The 18,020-nt window shown below is 39.4% G+C and overlaps 1 protein-coding gene across 4 annotated transcripts in view; it reads right to left on the reverse strand.

Annotated features, from left to right (window-relative positions):
* CDON (cell adhesion associated, oncogene regulated) overlaps nucleotides 1-18,020 on the reverse strand; it is a 100,541-nt gene that overhangs the window by 42,318 nt on the left and 40,203 nt on the right. For 3 of the 4 annotated variants that reach the window (XM_055305144.1, XM_055305146.1, XM_055305145.1), the window contains exons 4-9: nucleotides 16,914-17,060; nucleotides 15,964-16,107; nucleotides 15,030-15,317; nucleotides 13,462-13,731; nucleotides 7,115-7,465; nucleotides 813-1,102 (exon numbers count right to left, since the gene is read on the reverse strand). In XM_055305144.1, coding sequence (XP_055161119.1) covers nucleotides 813-1,102; nucleotides 7,115-7,465; nucleotides 13,462-13,731; nucleotides 15,030-15,317; nucleotides 15,964-16,107; nucleotides 16,914-17,060 — 1,490 coding nt within the window. The remainder of the gene's footprint in view (nucleotides 1-812; nucleotides 1,103-7,114; nucleotides 7,466-13,461; nucleotides 13,732-15,029; nucleotides 15,318-15,963; nucleotides 16,108-16,913; nucleotides 17,061-18,020) is intronic. The other variant, XM_055305147.1, reaches the window with a different exon arrangement.

Here is an 18,020-nt window from a genome sequence, read left to right on the forward strand (position 1 = left end):
GACAAAGAAAAAGTATTTTAAATATGAGAGCATCTTTTGTTCATTTACTAGTCTCATTAAACAGAGGAGATTTTCTCATTTTGCTTTAATATAAGCCTCTGGAGGGAAACACTGAAAAATCAACCGAGAGGATTAAGAGTAAACCAATAAATCACCAAACAATGTAAGATCCAAATACAATGAAGAAGACAACTTGAAATCAAAATAATTGTCAGAGATTATGCCTGAGGACTTTGTTCAGTGTTTCTAATAAGAAACTGCTTTATTTGCTAGATGAACTGTATTTTACTCTCTCAGAAAGGGAAGGGATGACTTTTTAAAAAGTAGGCTCTAGAGCTTTACACCCAACGGGTTAAAATGTTTGATAAGAAATGTCAAGGGGCGCCTGGGTGGCTGAGTCGGTTGGGCATCTGCCTTCGGCTCAAGCCATGATCTCTGGGTCCTGGGATCAAGCCCAGCAGGGAGTCTGCTTCTCTTTCTCTCTCTCTGTCTCTCAAATAAACAAATAGAATCTTAAAAAAAAAAAAAAGAAAAGAAAAAGAAAGAAAGAAAAAGAAAAGAAATGTCAAGAAGTCACTGGGTTCTTGGAATTTCTATTTTGGGAGAAATTATATATACTACATTCTTACTGCTTATATTTTTAAGACTGGTAACTCCAGCATGATTGCTAGGATGGCTCCCCCAAAGTCACAGCCCTGGAACACTGCTATTCTATTTCCTGCTGCTCCATAAATGTCAAAGATAATAAGCACATGTTATACACACAATGTCAAGGTGTGTGAAGAGAAAGCTGATAAATGAGAGGACATTACCTTTCGATACTTCACGAAATAGGCATTGATGGGCAGCCCACCATCCTTCCCCGCCCTCCAGACCAGGTTGTACGTATCGGATGTGTAGGTCTGGGGAGGGCTCAGAATGATGGGGGCATCAGGGACGGAGGCACCACTCGCATTTTTCTCTGGTGCCGAGTCCACCGCACTGGAGCGTTCCTTCACTGGAAACGAGCTCAATAGTCCAGCTTCTGTATTATCTCCTTTATCATTCTGAGGAGGATCAGAAGGTGTAACTGTTTCTGCTTTTGTGTTTGTTTCAAAAGGAACTGCAGAAGAGGGGAGAAAGAGAAAGAGAGAAGAGAGAGCTTGAGGAAATTCATCATCTCAGTGCCTTCTACACAGCGATGGAACTGCCCGTGTGGATACGGAGAATCTGAGCCCTGGAACTGAAAACAGGTAACACTTCAATTTGTAATTCATGGAAACATCTAACCTCCAGGAGCAACCTCTTATTGAAAAAGAAGATGTGGTATCTATATACAATGGAATATTACTGAGCCATCAGAAAGGATGAATACCTACCATTTATATCAACATGGATGGAACTGGAGAGTATTACGCTGAGAGAAATAAGTCAATTGGAGAAGGACAATCATCATATGGTCTCACTCATACGTGGAATATAAGGAATAGTGAATGGGACCATAAGGGAAAGGAGGAGAACTGAGTGGGAAAAGTTAGAGAGGGAGACAAACCATGAGAGACTCCTAACTCTGGGAAATGAGCAAAGAGTTGCAGATGGGGAAGTGGGCGGGGGGATGGGGTAACTGGGTGATGGGCACTGAGGAGGGCACTTGATGGGATGAGCACTGGGTGTGACACTAGATTTTGGCACACTGAATTTAAATAAAAGGAAAAATCAATTATATGATGCAGTAGCTTAGCGATCTGAAGGATGTTATTTTTCCTCGCTCTACACTAGTCTTCCCTTTTACAATAATTTGCTAGTTTAACTTCCAAGTTAAACTTGGAACTTAGATTTTAAGTTGGAGAACACACAGGCTTAACTCCAGTTTGTGATGAAGCGATACATTCCCTTGGGAAGGCAAAAGTAAGACTGTGTTCTTCCAGCCTTGAGTCTTAAGAAGGCCTGGTACTTCTACTTCAGTGTTGCCGCATACAGACATCCCAGCTAGCCATGTAGAGAGACTACATGGGTGTGGGGGGATGGAGGGAAGGAAGGGCAGGCAGGTGGTGATTCCAGCCTTCACAAAAGCACCACACATGGGAGTAAAGCCACTTTGGCTGTTCTAGCCCCAGGTGCCAACTGATCACAACAGCATAAGAGACTCAAAGCAAGGCCAGCAGAATTGCCTAGCTGCATCCAGTTAGCCCACAGAACTGCAAGAGATAATAGAGGGGTTGCTGGAGGGGAGCCTGGGTGGCTCAGTCAGTTTAGCATCCAACTCTGGCTTTCAGCTCAGGTCATGATCTCAGGGACACAATCTCAGGCCTGAGATCAAGCCCTCCATTGGGCTCCACACTCAGCGGGAAGTCTGCCTCTCTCTCCCTGCCCCTCCTCCTGCCTATGCGCTCTCTTGCTCTTGCTCTCTCTAAAATAAACAAACCTTTCAAAAAAATAAACAAAAGGGGGCTGTTGGATAACTAAAATACTTATCCCACAAGCAAAACAATTTATATTCAACAAGAGGAAAGAAATGAAACAAGACTAGCAAAGATAAAAGAAGAGTTTACTTATTTCCAAAGTAAGCCCTCTTTCTGGATAGAATTGAAGGTCGGCTTAAGAAACTGCCAACCTAGTATATTTTTTTTTTTTAAAAAAGAAACAAATAAGAGGGAAAAAAGGAAAGAAATTGTCAATCTAAAGAAAAATAAAACAAGCTGACAGTCTTAATACTAAAAGCATTCAGAACACAAGAGAAGGGAAAAATACTTTTTTTTGCACTGAAAAAATAAATAGCTTGCGTAAATCCTCAGTAAATGTACTGAGCACATATTACGTGCCAAGCATTGTGCTAGACACTTAATGAATATGATCGCATTAAATTCTCAAAACAACTTTCTTAGGTAGATAGTAATACTCCCACTTTTGCAGATGAAGAAATCAGGGTTCTGGGAGATGGTGACAACAGCTAGCAGAAGAACATGAGCGGTGCTGCTGTCAAAAATGAGAGAGCGGTCCATGAAAACAAGTATGCCGCCAGTACCATGAAACCTAAGCACTGACAGCTTGATTTCTCTAAAGTGCTATTCACACTGGCAACAAAAAGGTCTCCTATTTTTGACCACGTCTGTGGAAGGGTTGTGTGTGGGGGGGAGGGGGGGGAGCAGAGGAAACAATGCAAAAGTGTTTCTTCTGCACAATGAGGTCAGATTCCTGGTTAAAAATAAATTCAAAAAAAAAAAGGTGGGTGTGTTTTTAGGACAATCACTGCAGTTTAGGGGAGAAGCAACAAAAGACACAGCCAACAGTATAAGGTCAGTTCTCTGTTTAAAAAAGAAAAGGTGTCCCAGATGCGTCCTTCCCATTAAAGAAAACAAAAAGGCATGAGAAAATAGTATAGGAGAAAACTAATTAAGTTCACTGAGACCAACTGCAAAATATTGCTCCTGGAGCAGCCGTGTTTACCTAGTGAGTCAGAACGTGGGCTGGCTGTGAAGGGTGTGAGCTGGTGCCTGCTGCCACGGACAGATGGACTCAAGGAAGTGCTGGTAATTAGCTGTGGCTCAGGGTAGTGGAGAATGACCTTTTTATCATTAGCAGTTTCATGGATCCTCTGGGCCGGTTACCACTGGAAAGTGGTATGTGGCTGCACAAGAGTTTAAAGACCAGATGCCTCAATTTATACAGAGGCATGAGACAAATTCATGCTACAGCCAGGGTCTAACCGTACCAGGGTCAAAATCCTACTTCTGCTATTCAGGATGCAATGAGACTTCTCTGTAACTTTTATTAAGAAGGGGATTCAAGGGATGCCTGGGTGGCTCAGTGGTTGAGTGTCTGCCTTCAGCCAAGGGCATGATCCCAGGGTCCTGGGATCGAGTCCCACATCAGGCTCCCTGTGAAAAGTCTGCTTCTCCCTCTGCCTATGTCTCTGCCTCTCTCTGTGTTTCTCATGAATATGTAAAATCTTGAAGAAGAAGAAGAAGAAGAAGAAGAAGAAGAAGAAGAAGAAGAAGAAGAATGGGATTCAATTCCTTTCCCTCTATTTTCAATGCTATATCTTGAGTGCTCACAAGATACGAGACACAATGTATGAGACCTAGGTGCTTCTTTCAAAAGTTTGTTTAATATACATTATTTCAACTCATCTTCAAAACAACTCTGTGAGTGAGCATTTTTAAAGGTAGAATGCTTTTTGAGATGAAAAAGAGATTGATAAAACTCTGCTTTTTTAAGTGCTCTAACTATGGCAATGAGCTTAATGACTCGGAGTCGAAACTAATTAAACAAGGAATATAACCAAACTTGTCAAAGCCATTCCCACTGTGACCACTTATAGCAGTCACCCCTCCCAGACTATCCCAGGCCAACTCCCATTATAGTGCTGAAGAGTTACAACCCACTCTACAAATATTTGTACATCCAAGACCTCAAAACCCAAGGTCTCTGGAAAGAAAAAAGGAGGGGAGGGGAGTAGTCATCTCTCTCTTTGACCTTGCTTACTCCCCTCCTCACAAAAAAAAAACAAGGTAAATAGCTCTCAGTATGCTAGAAATTTAATAGGGCTCAGACTCCTGTAAAAAGAAGTGGGTTGTTACGTATTGTGAGCTTCAATAAACTTGCCTGCATCTTAATAATTATAGACCATGCAAAAGAGGAAATGCAGGACCACTGAGATAGGATGTAGGTAATGGGGTTACTTACTATACACGAAAATGGTATTAATCAAGATTTATAGAATTTATAAAGATTTATAAAATCCTGCAGGGGGGCAGATCTTAAAGATCTAAAAAGTTCTAACCTAAACAAGTTAGCTTATGTATCTTCTAAAAGATTCAGATCTTTCATAGATCTGAAGTTAGACAAAATACCTAGTTCCATCAGCTATGACTATCACATCTATCCCTCCTGCTATGCTATACGTACAGGAAGCAATCACTTCAGCCAAAAACTAACCAAGCACTGCCTGGGTTACACCTGTCTTACAGTTAACAATTTTGAGTAGAGTCACTCTTATTTTTGCTTGGCAGAGTGGATATATAAACACACTCATGGGGCCGCCTGGGTGGCTCAGTTAAACATCTGCCTTCAGCTCAGGTCATGATCTCCAGGTCTGGGATGGAGCCCCCCACATCAGGCTCCCTGCTTAGCAGAAAGTCTGCTCCTCACTCCCTCTCTCTCTCCACCCCCTTCCCCATCACTCATTCTCATTCTAATAAGTAAAATCTTAAATACATAAATTATAAAATAAACACACACAGGTGTACATACACACACACATTTACACATATGTATAAATTTATACAACACTCACCCACCTTCTTTATTTGAGGATTCATTTTTTTTAAAGATTTTACTTACTTGTTTGAGAGAGTTTTAAAGTACCGGTATGTAGAGTATCAATATTATTAAAAGTAATTCAAATTTTACTTAATTCAAATTCAAACCTTATGTCAGTATTTATTTATTAAAGATTTATTTATTTATTTATTCTTTTGAGAGAGAGAGAGAGAGCGCGCAAGCGTGCGCACAGCAGAAGGGGCAAAAGGAGAGGAAGAAGCAGGCTCCCCACCGAGTGGAGATCCCAATATGGGGCTCGATCCCAAGATCACGACCTGAGGCAAAGTCAGATGCTCAACCACCCAGGCGCCCCTGTTTGAGGATTCTTCAGATGACCAAAATCAGTATTTCTTCCTTCCCTAACCACTACATGGGATAAATTATCATTAGATAATAATTATATAGTAATAATTATAACCTAATACTTAGAATTTACTGAAGGATTTCTATGCCAGACACCAATCTAAACACTTCACACATATTAATTCCTTAAATTCTCACATCTATCTGGTGAGTAAGGCCTTCACTATCCCTGTTACGCAGATGGACGAACAAGCACAGACGAGTTCCATGGTTTGCCCCAGGTCTCAAAGCTCCTAAGTGGCAGAGCCAGGAGTCTAACCCCACCTACCTGCTTAACCGCCACATCATTCCCACCTCTAGCATTCAGAGTAGCACAAGAATATAAATGGAAGTCCTTGGCCTTCCCCACTTCTCGTCTGACCTTCAGCTTCATCTAGAGCTAGAGTGTCCTTGTGTACATATGAATAGAAACATGTGTACACATCCAACCTCTGTCCACTTCACCTTCACTCCTATGCAAAAAACCACCCCTTGGCTACTCTTCTGGCTTAAGGATACCGGCACACCAGGGGTGTGCCCTACACTCTGGAGGATAGGCCAGGGAGAAAGAGCTGTGTGGAACTAGACTGTGAACTAATTAAAGCAAGGGATTCCAAAAACTCAGTCCTGCTATATAGAAAGAGGAACATGGGCTCCAGGCTCTGGGTAAGCACAACCCCTTAACCCCATGGACTATGTGACCTGTGGGATCTAAGGACCCAGGCAGAAGAAAGCCACATGAAGCCTTCTAAGGCAGCAGCCCAAGGCGTGGACCTCAGTTGCCAAAACTAAGCACAATTCTGCTCTATGATTCTCCACCTCTTGCATGACAAATAAGGTGACAGTCTCTAATCAACTACCTGCTGGGGAATGCTGCTCTAAATACTCACTGACATAAGGTCTGAATTCGAATTTGAATTCATTTGAATAATACTGATACTCTATATATTAGTACTTCAAAAACTGCATAAAACTTTTAAGATATCCTCACCAAGAATCAGGAGAATATCAAGAATTAATGTTATACATTCCATTAGAAAAATAACTTGGTGAGAGGTACTGTTAGCACCGTGATTCTACTTTCTCAATGAAAACCAACTCTTTAGACTTTGGATTCTGTACCTATTAAAGGCTCACCCGAAAAATGTCTGCAACGACCACTTTCAGTAGCTTAGAAAACCAAAAGCATTAATCATGAAAAGAGGTCATAACTTGGGCTTGCTCCCACATGAGAGCTGTCCACAGGACAACTACAACCCTAACAAAAAGATCAAAAACGGACATTAAGGTTCATCTGGGTCTTGTTAAGGCCAAATACCAAACACTAGAGTTCTATATTCCACTATCGTCAGGAAACCATATATATATTTAGAGACTGCTGGACTCATGAAAATAACATACTGCAAAGCACTTCCTCCCCTACTATCAGAGGAAGCTAATCACCTGAGAAAAAGAACTAATGGCAACTCACCAACTGTGAGGACTGCCTCTGACTGTGTGGTGCCATGTTCATTTGTGGCTTCGCAGGTGTATTTCCCAGCATACTCCTGAGTGACAGCCTGAATATACAGAGAGCTTGAGCCAGCTCGGGACATGATGAAGTAGACAGGCTCCAGGTCAAAGCCCCCAGGCCGTAAGTGTGATTTCCGGGATTTAGATCTAAGCACTTGCGATGGATGGCTGGTTATCAGCCCATGCCGGTCATACCAACGCATGATGGGGACTGGCACTCCGATGGCATTGCAGGACAAAGTAACAAAGTCTCCATCTACCACCCTTGCACTTGCTGGTGCTGTAATTATAACTGGCTTGAGTCCACTGTCTATTAAAAAAGTAATTCACAAACACAAAAAAATAAGAACATTGTTGTATCCATAGTGCAAAAGTATATAAACTCATTTTATTGCATAACTGTTCTCAATGTCATGTCCAAGTAGCAGTCTTACAGGCATCTTTTATCCATGTGTTCCTTAACAGTGTTTTTTTTTAATTGAAGTATAATCGACATAAAACCTTAGCTGCAGGTACGCATCATGATTCAACATATACACACACACACACACACACAATTGGTGAAATGAGCCCCACCATAAATCTAGTTACGCTCTAAACAATGTTTTACGTGCACAACAGTACAAAGAACACGTTCATTCATTGAAAGAACAGTGTTTGCATAGTCACATGCAAACAGGGAGACAATAATGATAGTAATAATTTAAAAAAGAAATAACTCCTCGTTAGCTCCCTTCTCAACTTTTAGCAAGTAAAACTGTCCACAGAAAGAATTCAGGGCAGCCCAGGTGGCTCAGTGGCTTAGCACCGCCTTCAGCCCAGGGCATGAACCTGGAGATCTGGGATCAAGTTCCACGTTGGGCTTCCTGCTTGGAGCCTGGTTCTCCCTCTGCCTGTGTCTCTGCCTCTCTCTCTCTCTCTCTCTCTCTCTCTCTCTCTGTGTGTGTGTGTGTGTGTGTCTCATGAATAAATAAAATCTTTAAAAACAAAAGAAAAGAAAGTAGAATTCATCATTGTAGACTCCTAGACATTTCCTACTTAGACTTCTCGTCCTTCAAGAAAAAAAGGAATGCATATAAAGGAATGTGTTGAGAGCTTTCCAATATGAATTCTATACACATCTGACCACTATAAGTATAGAACAAAACCCCAGACTTTAAACATGGAAACAACGTGAAGTAGCACAAAACAAAATAATACTCCTTCACAAAAAATAGTTAATTCCAGGGAAAACATCTGATTACAAAAATCCTAGGAGAGAACCCCGTTCTGAGTAAAAGCTGATGAACGTATTTCTTTTTTCTTTTGTTAAATTTTATTTATTTATCCATGAGAGATACAAGGAGAGAGAGGCAAAGACAAAAGCAGATGGATAAGCAGGCTCCCTTGCGGGGAACCTGATGTGGAACTCGATCCCAAGACCCCGGGATCACAACCTAAGCCAAAGGCAGATGCTCAACCACGGAGCCACCCAGGTGCCCGAAGAATGTATCTCTTACCATATACACGAACAATACCTTGTCTCCAAACTACAGTGACACCAATTCTCTTTCCTTTTGGCCCCCAAATATTCATTGCCTTGAGTTATTTTTTTAAGATTTATCAATTTATTTCAGAGAGAGAGAGAGCGCACACACACACAAGGGGGAGGAGCAGAGGGAGAAGGAGCGAGAAACTCAAACAGATTCCACACTGAGTGCAGAGCTGGACACGGGACTCAATCTCATGACTCATGAGATCACGACCTGAGTTGAACCAAGAGTTGGGCACTTAACTGCCAGGTGCCCCTGGAACTATTTTTAAGTGCACCTACAAAGGAATATTGATTACAAATGGCATTTACTCCACCCTTTTCTTCCTCTTGTCCTACTTCCTACATTCGATAAAAATAACATTTCGTATGATTAGATTTCTAAATTTTTGCCAGTCTAACAAATGTAAGATGCTGTCTCACTGGTCATAACCTGCACTTCCCTGAGTACTAACAAAGTTGAACATCTTTTTACCTGGGTCACTGGTATTTTTCCTCTTCTGTGAAACGCCTTTTGTACATTTTTCCATGGGGTCATTTATCTATTTTGTAATGGTCCAGAGTTCTTTGCATATTCCAGATACCGTTTTTTTATTATTCTATACGTTACTAGTATCTTCTCATGGTATATTGCGTTTCTTTTCATTTGTAAAGGTATCCTTTAAATAACAAGGATGTTCTGATTTCAATGTAGTCGTAACAATCTTTTTTTAAAAATGAGCCCCAAATGTCTTCAGTTTTGAAACCCAATCAGATAGATACTTTCCTACATTTTCTATAAAAATTCTGCCATCTTTGGATGTCAAATTAGCTCAGTTGGTTAAGTAGTCAACTCTTGATTTTGGCTAAGGTCATGATCTCAGAGTCATGAAATCAAATGCCACAACAGGCTCCGTGCTCAGCAAAGTCAGCTTGGGGTTCTCTCTCCTCTCCCTCTGCCCCTCCCCCTGCTCATGCTCAATAAATAAATAAATAAATATCTTTTTTTTTTTAAATCTGCCATTTTGGCTTTCATAGATAGGTCTCTAATCCACTATGAAATTGTCTTTGTATACATTATAAGTCAGAGATTTATTTCTCTCCATTTTGATAGCCAATGGTTCCACATCAAAACTTGAAATGGATATCCTCCTCTTGCTAATCTGCAATGCCACCCATGTCAAGTCCTTAGCTGCGAGTGTCTTTTTGAAGTCTCTGTCTTGTTCTAAGAGTCTATTTATTCCTACACCAATATATTTTAATTACCACAGATCTTTGTGCACTAATCTCTGTAAAAAAACGAGTCCCCCGTGTTCTTTTTCTTCTTCTTTTAGTATGTCTTAGCTATTCTGGGGCCTTTGATCTTCCATATAAATTTCAGAATCATTTGTCAAGATCCTCAAAATATTTTGATAGGATTTTAATTAGACTTGCATGAATCTACAGAACAGTTTTTGAAAAGATCTGACAGCTATATAATACTGAATTCTGGTATCTACCAACTGGTGTACCTTTCTAGATTAGCTAGGTCTTCTGAATGTTGCTAATATTAAAAGTGACTTTGAAATTATATTTTCTGTTTGTTGCTGGTTATAATAGTTAATCTTATGTGTCAACTTAATTGGGCTAAGGGAGGTCCAGACAACTGGATGTGTCTGCAACAGTGCTTCCGGAAGAGGTTAGCAGATGGCACTGCCCAACAAGGATGAGCACCACCCAGTCTGCTGAGTGCTCCGCAGAATGAAAATTCAGAGGAAAGGTGAATTCTTTCTCTCCTTAAGCTGATCCCTCTTCTTCTGCCCTTGGACACTGGACGTCAGCACTTCTGGTTCTCCAGCCTTCGGACTTTGGTCAAGATTTAAACCAACAGCCCCTCCTTCTCCCCACAAATAATTACACTACTGGCTTTCCTCCTTCTCCAGTTTGTAAATAGCAGACTATGAGACTCCTCAGCTTCCATAACCATGTGAGCCAATGCCTATAATAAATCACCTCTTATTTTTATCTTGTATGTCCTATTGATTTTGTTTCTCTGGAGAAATCTAATATATACAGTGGTATATAGAAAGACATTGATTCTTGTTTATTGGTCTTCATCCAGCCATCCTGCTAATTGCTTTTATTATTTCTAGTAATTTTCCAGCAACATGAGAATTCTCTGTGTTGATAATCACAGTTATACATTAATCATTAATAATGATTTGGTTTCTTTCTCTCTTGCCCTTACATATTTTATTTTTCTTGTCATTCTGTGCTGGTTAGAATCTCAGTATGATGACAAATAAGAGATTCTAAAGAGAATGTTTCCAACATTTCACCATTAAAAGTGACATTTCCTGTAAGTTTTTGTTAGATACTCTTTATCAAATTAAGAACATTCTCTTCTATATCTGTTTTTCTAAGAGTATCTCACATGGGGGCACCTGGATGGCTCAGTGGTTGAGCATCTGCCTTTGGCTCAGGGCATGATCCCAGGGCCCTGGGATCGAGTCCCACATCAGGCTCCCTGTAGGGAGTCTGCTTCTCCCTCTACCTGTGTCTCTAGCCCTCTGTCTGTGTCTCTCATGAATAAATAAATATAATCTTTAAAAAAGAAAGAGTATCTAACATGGACACTGAAATGTATCAAATTGTTCTGCCTCTATTGATATAATTATAGTGTTTTTCTTCTTTATTCAATCAAAAGGATGAATGACACTTTAAATTTTCTGACTGATTCCTGGGATGACTCCTTAGTCATTTCCTTTCATATATACTGATGGCTTGTCCTATTTTATATAGGATTTTTGCATCTCTTTGTTCATAAATGAGACTGAACTTTAATTTTCCTTTCTTATTTCATTCTTTTGTGATTTTAGAACAAAAATTATACTAACTGGAGAGTTTCCATTTTTTGCTTTTCACTGGAAGAGTCTGTGTAATATTTGAAATGGTCTATTACTTGAAAGTGTATTAGAACTCTCCATAAAACCAGCTGGCAGGGATCCCTGGGTGGCTCAGCAGTTCAGCACCTGCCCTTGGTTCAGGTCGTGATCCTGGAGTCCCAGGATCGAGTCCCACATCAGGCTCCCACCATGGAGCCTCCTTCTCCCTCTGCCCGTGTCTCTGCCCCTCTCTCTATATATATATATGTCTACCATGAATAAATAAATAAAATCTAAAAAAAAAAAAAAAACAGCTGGCCTGCTATTTTCTCTGTGGGAAGACTTTTCCTTCTGATAGTATAGGACTATTCAGGCTTTTTAATTTCTTTTAGGTCACAGCCTTACTAAGTTGTATCTTTCCTAAGAATTTGTCCATTTCTGTCTATATGTGTAAATTGTTGGCATAAAGTTCATCCCTGTCTTATTATTTTTAATCTCTATAAGACTTTTACTTTTTATTCCCATTGCTTATTTGTATTTTGCCAAAGATTTGTCCATTTTATTAGTTTACAAAGAACCAACTTTTTCTTTACTGATCCTCTCTACGTTATCTTCCTTTTCTATTCAATTGATTTCTGCTATTTTTATTTCTTTTCTTATGCTTTCTTTAGATCTCTTCTGTTATTTTACTTAGGCCATGAATTTTCAGTCTTACCAATTTTCTTTTATAAGCATTTAAGGCTATACCTTGCCTTCTAAGTTCCATTTTTGCTATACACTGCACAATTTGATCTGTGGCATTTTAACTTCTGAAATAATTGCACCAAGGTCAGAGAATGGGTCTGCATGACACTCATTCTTTGATCTGTGAAATACTGATAATTCATAAACAAAAGATTGATTTCCCTAATATATAAAGAACTCCTACCAATCCACAAGAAAGAAGACCAACAGTCTAATTCTTAAAATGGACAAAAGACAATAAATAGTCAATACACGGGAAAGCAAATTCAAATGGCTCATACACATATGAAAAGAAGCCAGATTCACTCAAAATAGAAGAAATATAGATCAAAAGGTACTTTCTTTAACCTATCAGATTGGCAAAGATTTAAAAAGCAATTGACAACACCCTGCCTTGGTGAAGATAGGAGGAGAACAGGCAGTTACAGGTTGCTGGGGTCGGTAAGAGTATAAAGAACAGTAACAATTCTGCAGAGCAACTCAGTGATATTTATCCAAATTACCAATGCTTTTATTCAGCAAGTTCATTTCTAGGAATTTATTTTATGGATATTCACACCCATGTAAAATAATATATGCAGAAGGACATTCATTATAGAGCTCCTTAAAACAGCAAAAGATTAGAAATAGCCACCAATAAAGTACTAGTCAAATCATTACAACCATATCATGGAATACTAATAAGCAGCAATCTAAAAAAGGAATGAAACACTCCTTAGTACGGGAAGATGTCCAAGATTTGTTAAGTGAAAAATTCAAGGTAAAGAATACTACCACCATGTAGAGGGGAAACTCCCAGATGTTATTAAATGCATACATACACATTATGTGTAAGTGATCGTAAACGTACATTCAAGGATATTCAAGAAACTGATGAAACTAGTTAGTTCTAAAAGCAATATGGTTGGTCAGGGAATAGGAATGAGAAACTTTTATCACATGACTTTTAAACTATGTAGTAATGTTTAAAAAATATATATACAAAAAAATTTTCAAATGAAGTTGATCACATATTTGCTTCTTCATGGAAATGCCTACTTGCAGCTAGAAAGGAACATGGAAAATGGGCATAGTTCTGTTATGGTAATAGGATTATGTTTCTGTAGTGAGAATGATTTAATTTTTAACCAAAAGAAAAGCCTATCTGTAAAGTGAAACTTCCTAGGATTGGGGGACCCAAAAGCCTACCTTTTATAATTTCAAGTCTCCCAGTAGACTGTGCAAATCCAATCCTATTATTTGCTACACACTGATACAGCCCAGAATCTTCCAGGGTAACACCACTGATTTTCAGTCCGTTTCCTGTGGTTAGGTGTCGTGGGGAAGGATGAACAGGCTGTGCATTATGAAACCAGGTACGGTTTGGAGTTGGGTTCCCATGAACCTCACAAGTGAATTGTACTGTGGCACCCAGAGAGACTGTCTGATCCTGTAGTCCTTTAGAAATTGAAGCATTTTCTGAAAATAGAACATATAAATTAAACTCCAGCCCTCAAGGGGTACCTCTTTAAATGATCACATGATACATAAAATCTTCCCTCTATCAATAACTAGTTGAAACCAAATTTTATTGTTTACTCACATTCTCTCACCTGCTGTGGTCATCAAGAAAAACATCAGAAATATTTTGAACTTTCTACTAATAGGATAAACCGTATGTTACTAATATGTCATAGTCTCTTTTTCTAAATCTCTCCACCCACTTAACTCCTGCCAACATTCATTCACACACACACACACACACACACACACACACACACACACACACACACTCCCTTGGCTTCTCTAAGCATTTATTTCAGGTGATTTGTATAAATTAGTAGTTTCCCTGGACTTCCCAATGAACAAGAGCCAAAACAGAAGAATGTCTATTCGTTATTTTCAAGTTAAATTCCTTCCATGATCAGTTCTGCTTTAAGGTTAGATGTACAGTGGGCGGAAAACTTTAGTGTCCATTAAGTTACTTTAACCTAGACAAAGCAGATGATCTACCAACATTTGTCACATATGCCCAAATTATAGGATTCTGCATATTAATCTAGACCTGATTATCACTGCACTTTAAAGCTCACTTGTCATTCCCTAATTTTCAATGTTACCTACATCAGGCCATCATTGCAAATAAATACATGCAGAAGTTTATGAAAATTATTTTTACTATGAAACCACTTACTACCTACTTTTTCTGGCTTTCATGAAAATCTGTTTTGATAAAGGAAAACATTTTTTGCTGCTAGACGTGACAGTGAGATAGGTAGCTGGAAGAAAAGAAAGGAAAAGCTTTGAGATAAAGAGTGTATATATAGAAATGTAGGTGGAAATAATGCAAGGTTGATGAGCCAGATCCAATGAAAGCATTCCAAAAGGGAAAATGATATGAAATAGATTTTTTTTGAGATGACATTTTTTAGTTAGCACTCTTAGCTACTATTACTGGGTAATACACACTGAGAGAGCCCAGAATCTTCCATCCTATTGAACTCCCATCTCTTCCCTCCATGTCATTAGGAAGGAAAAACAAGCTCTGTATTATATAACCAGGGTGGAGGTATGGTACCCAAGAACATCCCAGGTGAGATGTTCTGTGCCACCAAGAAATACTGTCAAATTCAGCAGGTCTTTCTGACTACTGGCATAGGTGTTTCTAGCTTGTCCCTATTTTACTTATAGTTCCCAAAGAGATCTCCCATTCCATATATCACTTAGACCAGAAAATTAGCCTGACTTGAAAAACAATTTAATATATAACATCTTACCAAGTACATTAACCATGTAAGTCACACGTTTGATGTCTCCAGTCTTGTTTCCCACTATACAAGAGTAGTTTCCAGAGTCCTTTGGGTCAATACTATCTATGGCAAGATGAGAATACAACCTTCTCCAATTGCTTCCCAGGAGAGCGTCCCGATCGTCCTTCAGCCAGTACACTTGAGAGGCTGGGACCCCACTCACCACACACTCCAGGGTGACAGGGCTATGAGAAAGGACAGCCAATGCCTGGGAATGGGTGGGGTGAAGAATATGGAAATCATCTGAAGAAAGGCCTGGGAAAAGAAGAGGAGAAGAAAAATTGTTATTATCATATATTCACTTCCAATCGCTTCCTTAGCCAATCTGTGAGCCTTCCCATCTTCCCATTTATTATTCTTTACACTACAAGGTCCTACTTGGTAGCTAAACCATTTTTAGCTGAGAATTAAAATCAAGACACTTTGTGATCCTTTAGGACTATTTCTGAATTAGCAGTTTAGAAATGTAGAATTTCTGGCAAGTCCAGAAACAACTACTTTGTTGTGCTTTGACTATTGGTTCTATCCCAGTTCAGCTATCATAATCTGATAAGAGAAAAAGATATGTATTTTTTCATAATTCACAGTTAGCCATCAATTTAACACTGATATAAAGCTCTATTTCCTCTACAATTTCTTTTTATTTGAGCAAAGGCTCATGTTTTCCATATGCTCTTCACTCTGTCAACCTTGACCAAAATTCTCTTCTAAAAATTCATCGTCTTTTAAAAACATGTACAGTACTATTCTACAATGCACTTATATATTTAATTTTTTCATAAGACTTTCTTATGATAAGCAAACAGGATAGGAAAGAAAAATAAACTCTGACTTCCCAATGTTTTAGAAGGAATGTTCCTGAGGACTCTTCCTAGTGATCATTATTCTCCCAAATACTTACGACTCACAAGAAGCTTTCGGCCAATGGGTTCAACTTTTAATTCATGTGTGACAGGATTAAAAGCTGCACATTTATATGATCCCTTGTCCTCTAAAGATACATTCAAAATCTGAAGATTCCCTGATGGAAGGATTAAGTAATTCTCTGGGGAAAGAAGGGAATGCAGTTAGGCCTCTATTAGAAGGACACCAATTAAAACAAATGAAAGGTGATGGTTGTACTTTAAATTTAGACATAAGACTAGCAGCCAATAAGCAATCAGGGAGGATGTATTAAATAAAAGAAAAGGCAAGTCAAGGAAGGAAAAAAAAAGTCAGCAGTACTAGAGGAACAAAATTAAACCCATCAGAAACATTTGATAACAGATCATTTGTTGAGAACATTGAACACACAAGCGTATTTAGAAACAGAGACAATGACTGTAGCAACCACCTGGAGCAAACCTCTACCTACAAGACAGATCATCCAGTGTCCATTATTGTCTTTCCACTTATTTTTTTCTCAACAAATACTGCCATCGAGGGCCCAAACACAGGTGATAGAACAATAAAGAGAGCCGACTAAAGCCCTGCACTCACACAGCCCATGTTCCAGTGGGGGAAATGGGGGTGGCAGAGAAAGGGGTAAATAAGAGACAAGCAAACAAGAATGTGCATAACACAATGCTATGAAAATTGAAAAGGAAGTTAAGTAAAGGGGATGGAGAGCAACAGGGCCTATCATTTTAGATGGGGCCATGAGGGAGGTCTATCTGAGTGGAGACCTGAGTGGAGGAAATGTGGGACTGTAATCACATCTACAGTGTAGCCATCTGTGCTGGTCTCCACTTGACTTCTGAGAGTAGAGACAATATATCTTAAGCATTTTTTTTTTTTTTTGTATTCACAGTCCCTAGCACACAGAGCTCCATAGTAGGTTAATGACATTTGGCTTCCTGTAAAAAGTCTCACCTGTGGACTGTTTGAGCCACTTTCCCCGGATTTTATAGCGCACCTCGGCCTTGGGGTTACTATCTGGAATCTTGCAGCCAATGAAACCAGTACTTTTTTCTTCTGCTGTAACAACATGCTTTGCTGCTGAACCGAAATCACCAAGAACTAAAATAAATAAATAAGTAGATAGATAAATAAATAAATAAATAAATAAATAAATAAAGGCAAACTTGAACTCTCTTCCCCCAAAGGAAATATAAAATCTAGAAGCCACATCTGCAACATGGCGGTTTGTGGCAGCTAATCCCAGTTCACAGAGTAGCGTGATTATTCTTTTTCAATCTCAGAAAAGTAGTTGGGAGTAGGGGTGCCTGGTTGAGGGCTAGAGCTACATCATGGCACCCTTTTTCCCTGAAGTCAATGCTTCCAGAAGAGTGCAAAAAAAAGCAGGCTGATCAGAAACAACAAATACCCATCATTTGCTTCAACGTGGATGGAACTGAAGGGTATTATGCTGAGTGAAGTAAGTCAATCGGAGAAGGACAAACATTATATATGGTTTCATTCATACGGGGAATATAAAAAATAGTGAAAGAGATTATAGGGGAAAGGAGAGAAAATGAGTGGGAAATATCAGAGAGGGAGACAGAACATGAGAGATTCCTAACTCTAGGAAATGAACAAGGGGTAGTGGAAGGGGAGGTGGGGGGGGGATGGGGTGACTTGGTGAAGGGTACTGAGGGGGGCACTTGATGGGATGAGCACTGGATGTTAAACTATATGTTGGCAAATTGAACACCAATAAAAAAAATATACAAAAATAAATTAAGTTTTAAAAAAGGCAGGCTGTTCTTAAAACATCAGGGAGAACTGTAAAACATCATCCTTCCCATTCTGTCAGGATAAATCCTTTTCAAATCCAGTCCCTCATCAAAACGCACTTTCCCTATGCATCTTCATTCTGCATGTACCTATTCCCACTGCAATAAAGTGGCTTATAGGCATGAAACCTAGGACATCAAGAAACCAAGCAATATATCATTTCTCTCTCAACTCCTCTCATTATTGGGGCACCTGGGTGGCTCAGTGGTTGAGCATCTGCCTTTGGCTCAAGTCATGATCCCA

Source organism: Nyctereutes procyonoides, unplaced genomic scaffold, assembly GCF_905146905.1.
Source record: "Nyctereutes procyonoides isolate TBG_1078 unplaced genomic scaffold, NYPRO_anot_genome, whole genome shotgun sequence".
Taxonomy (NCBI): domain Eukaryota; kingdom Metazoa; phylum Chordata; class Mammalia; order Carnivora; family Canidae; genus Nyctereutes; species Nyctereutes procyonoides.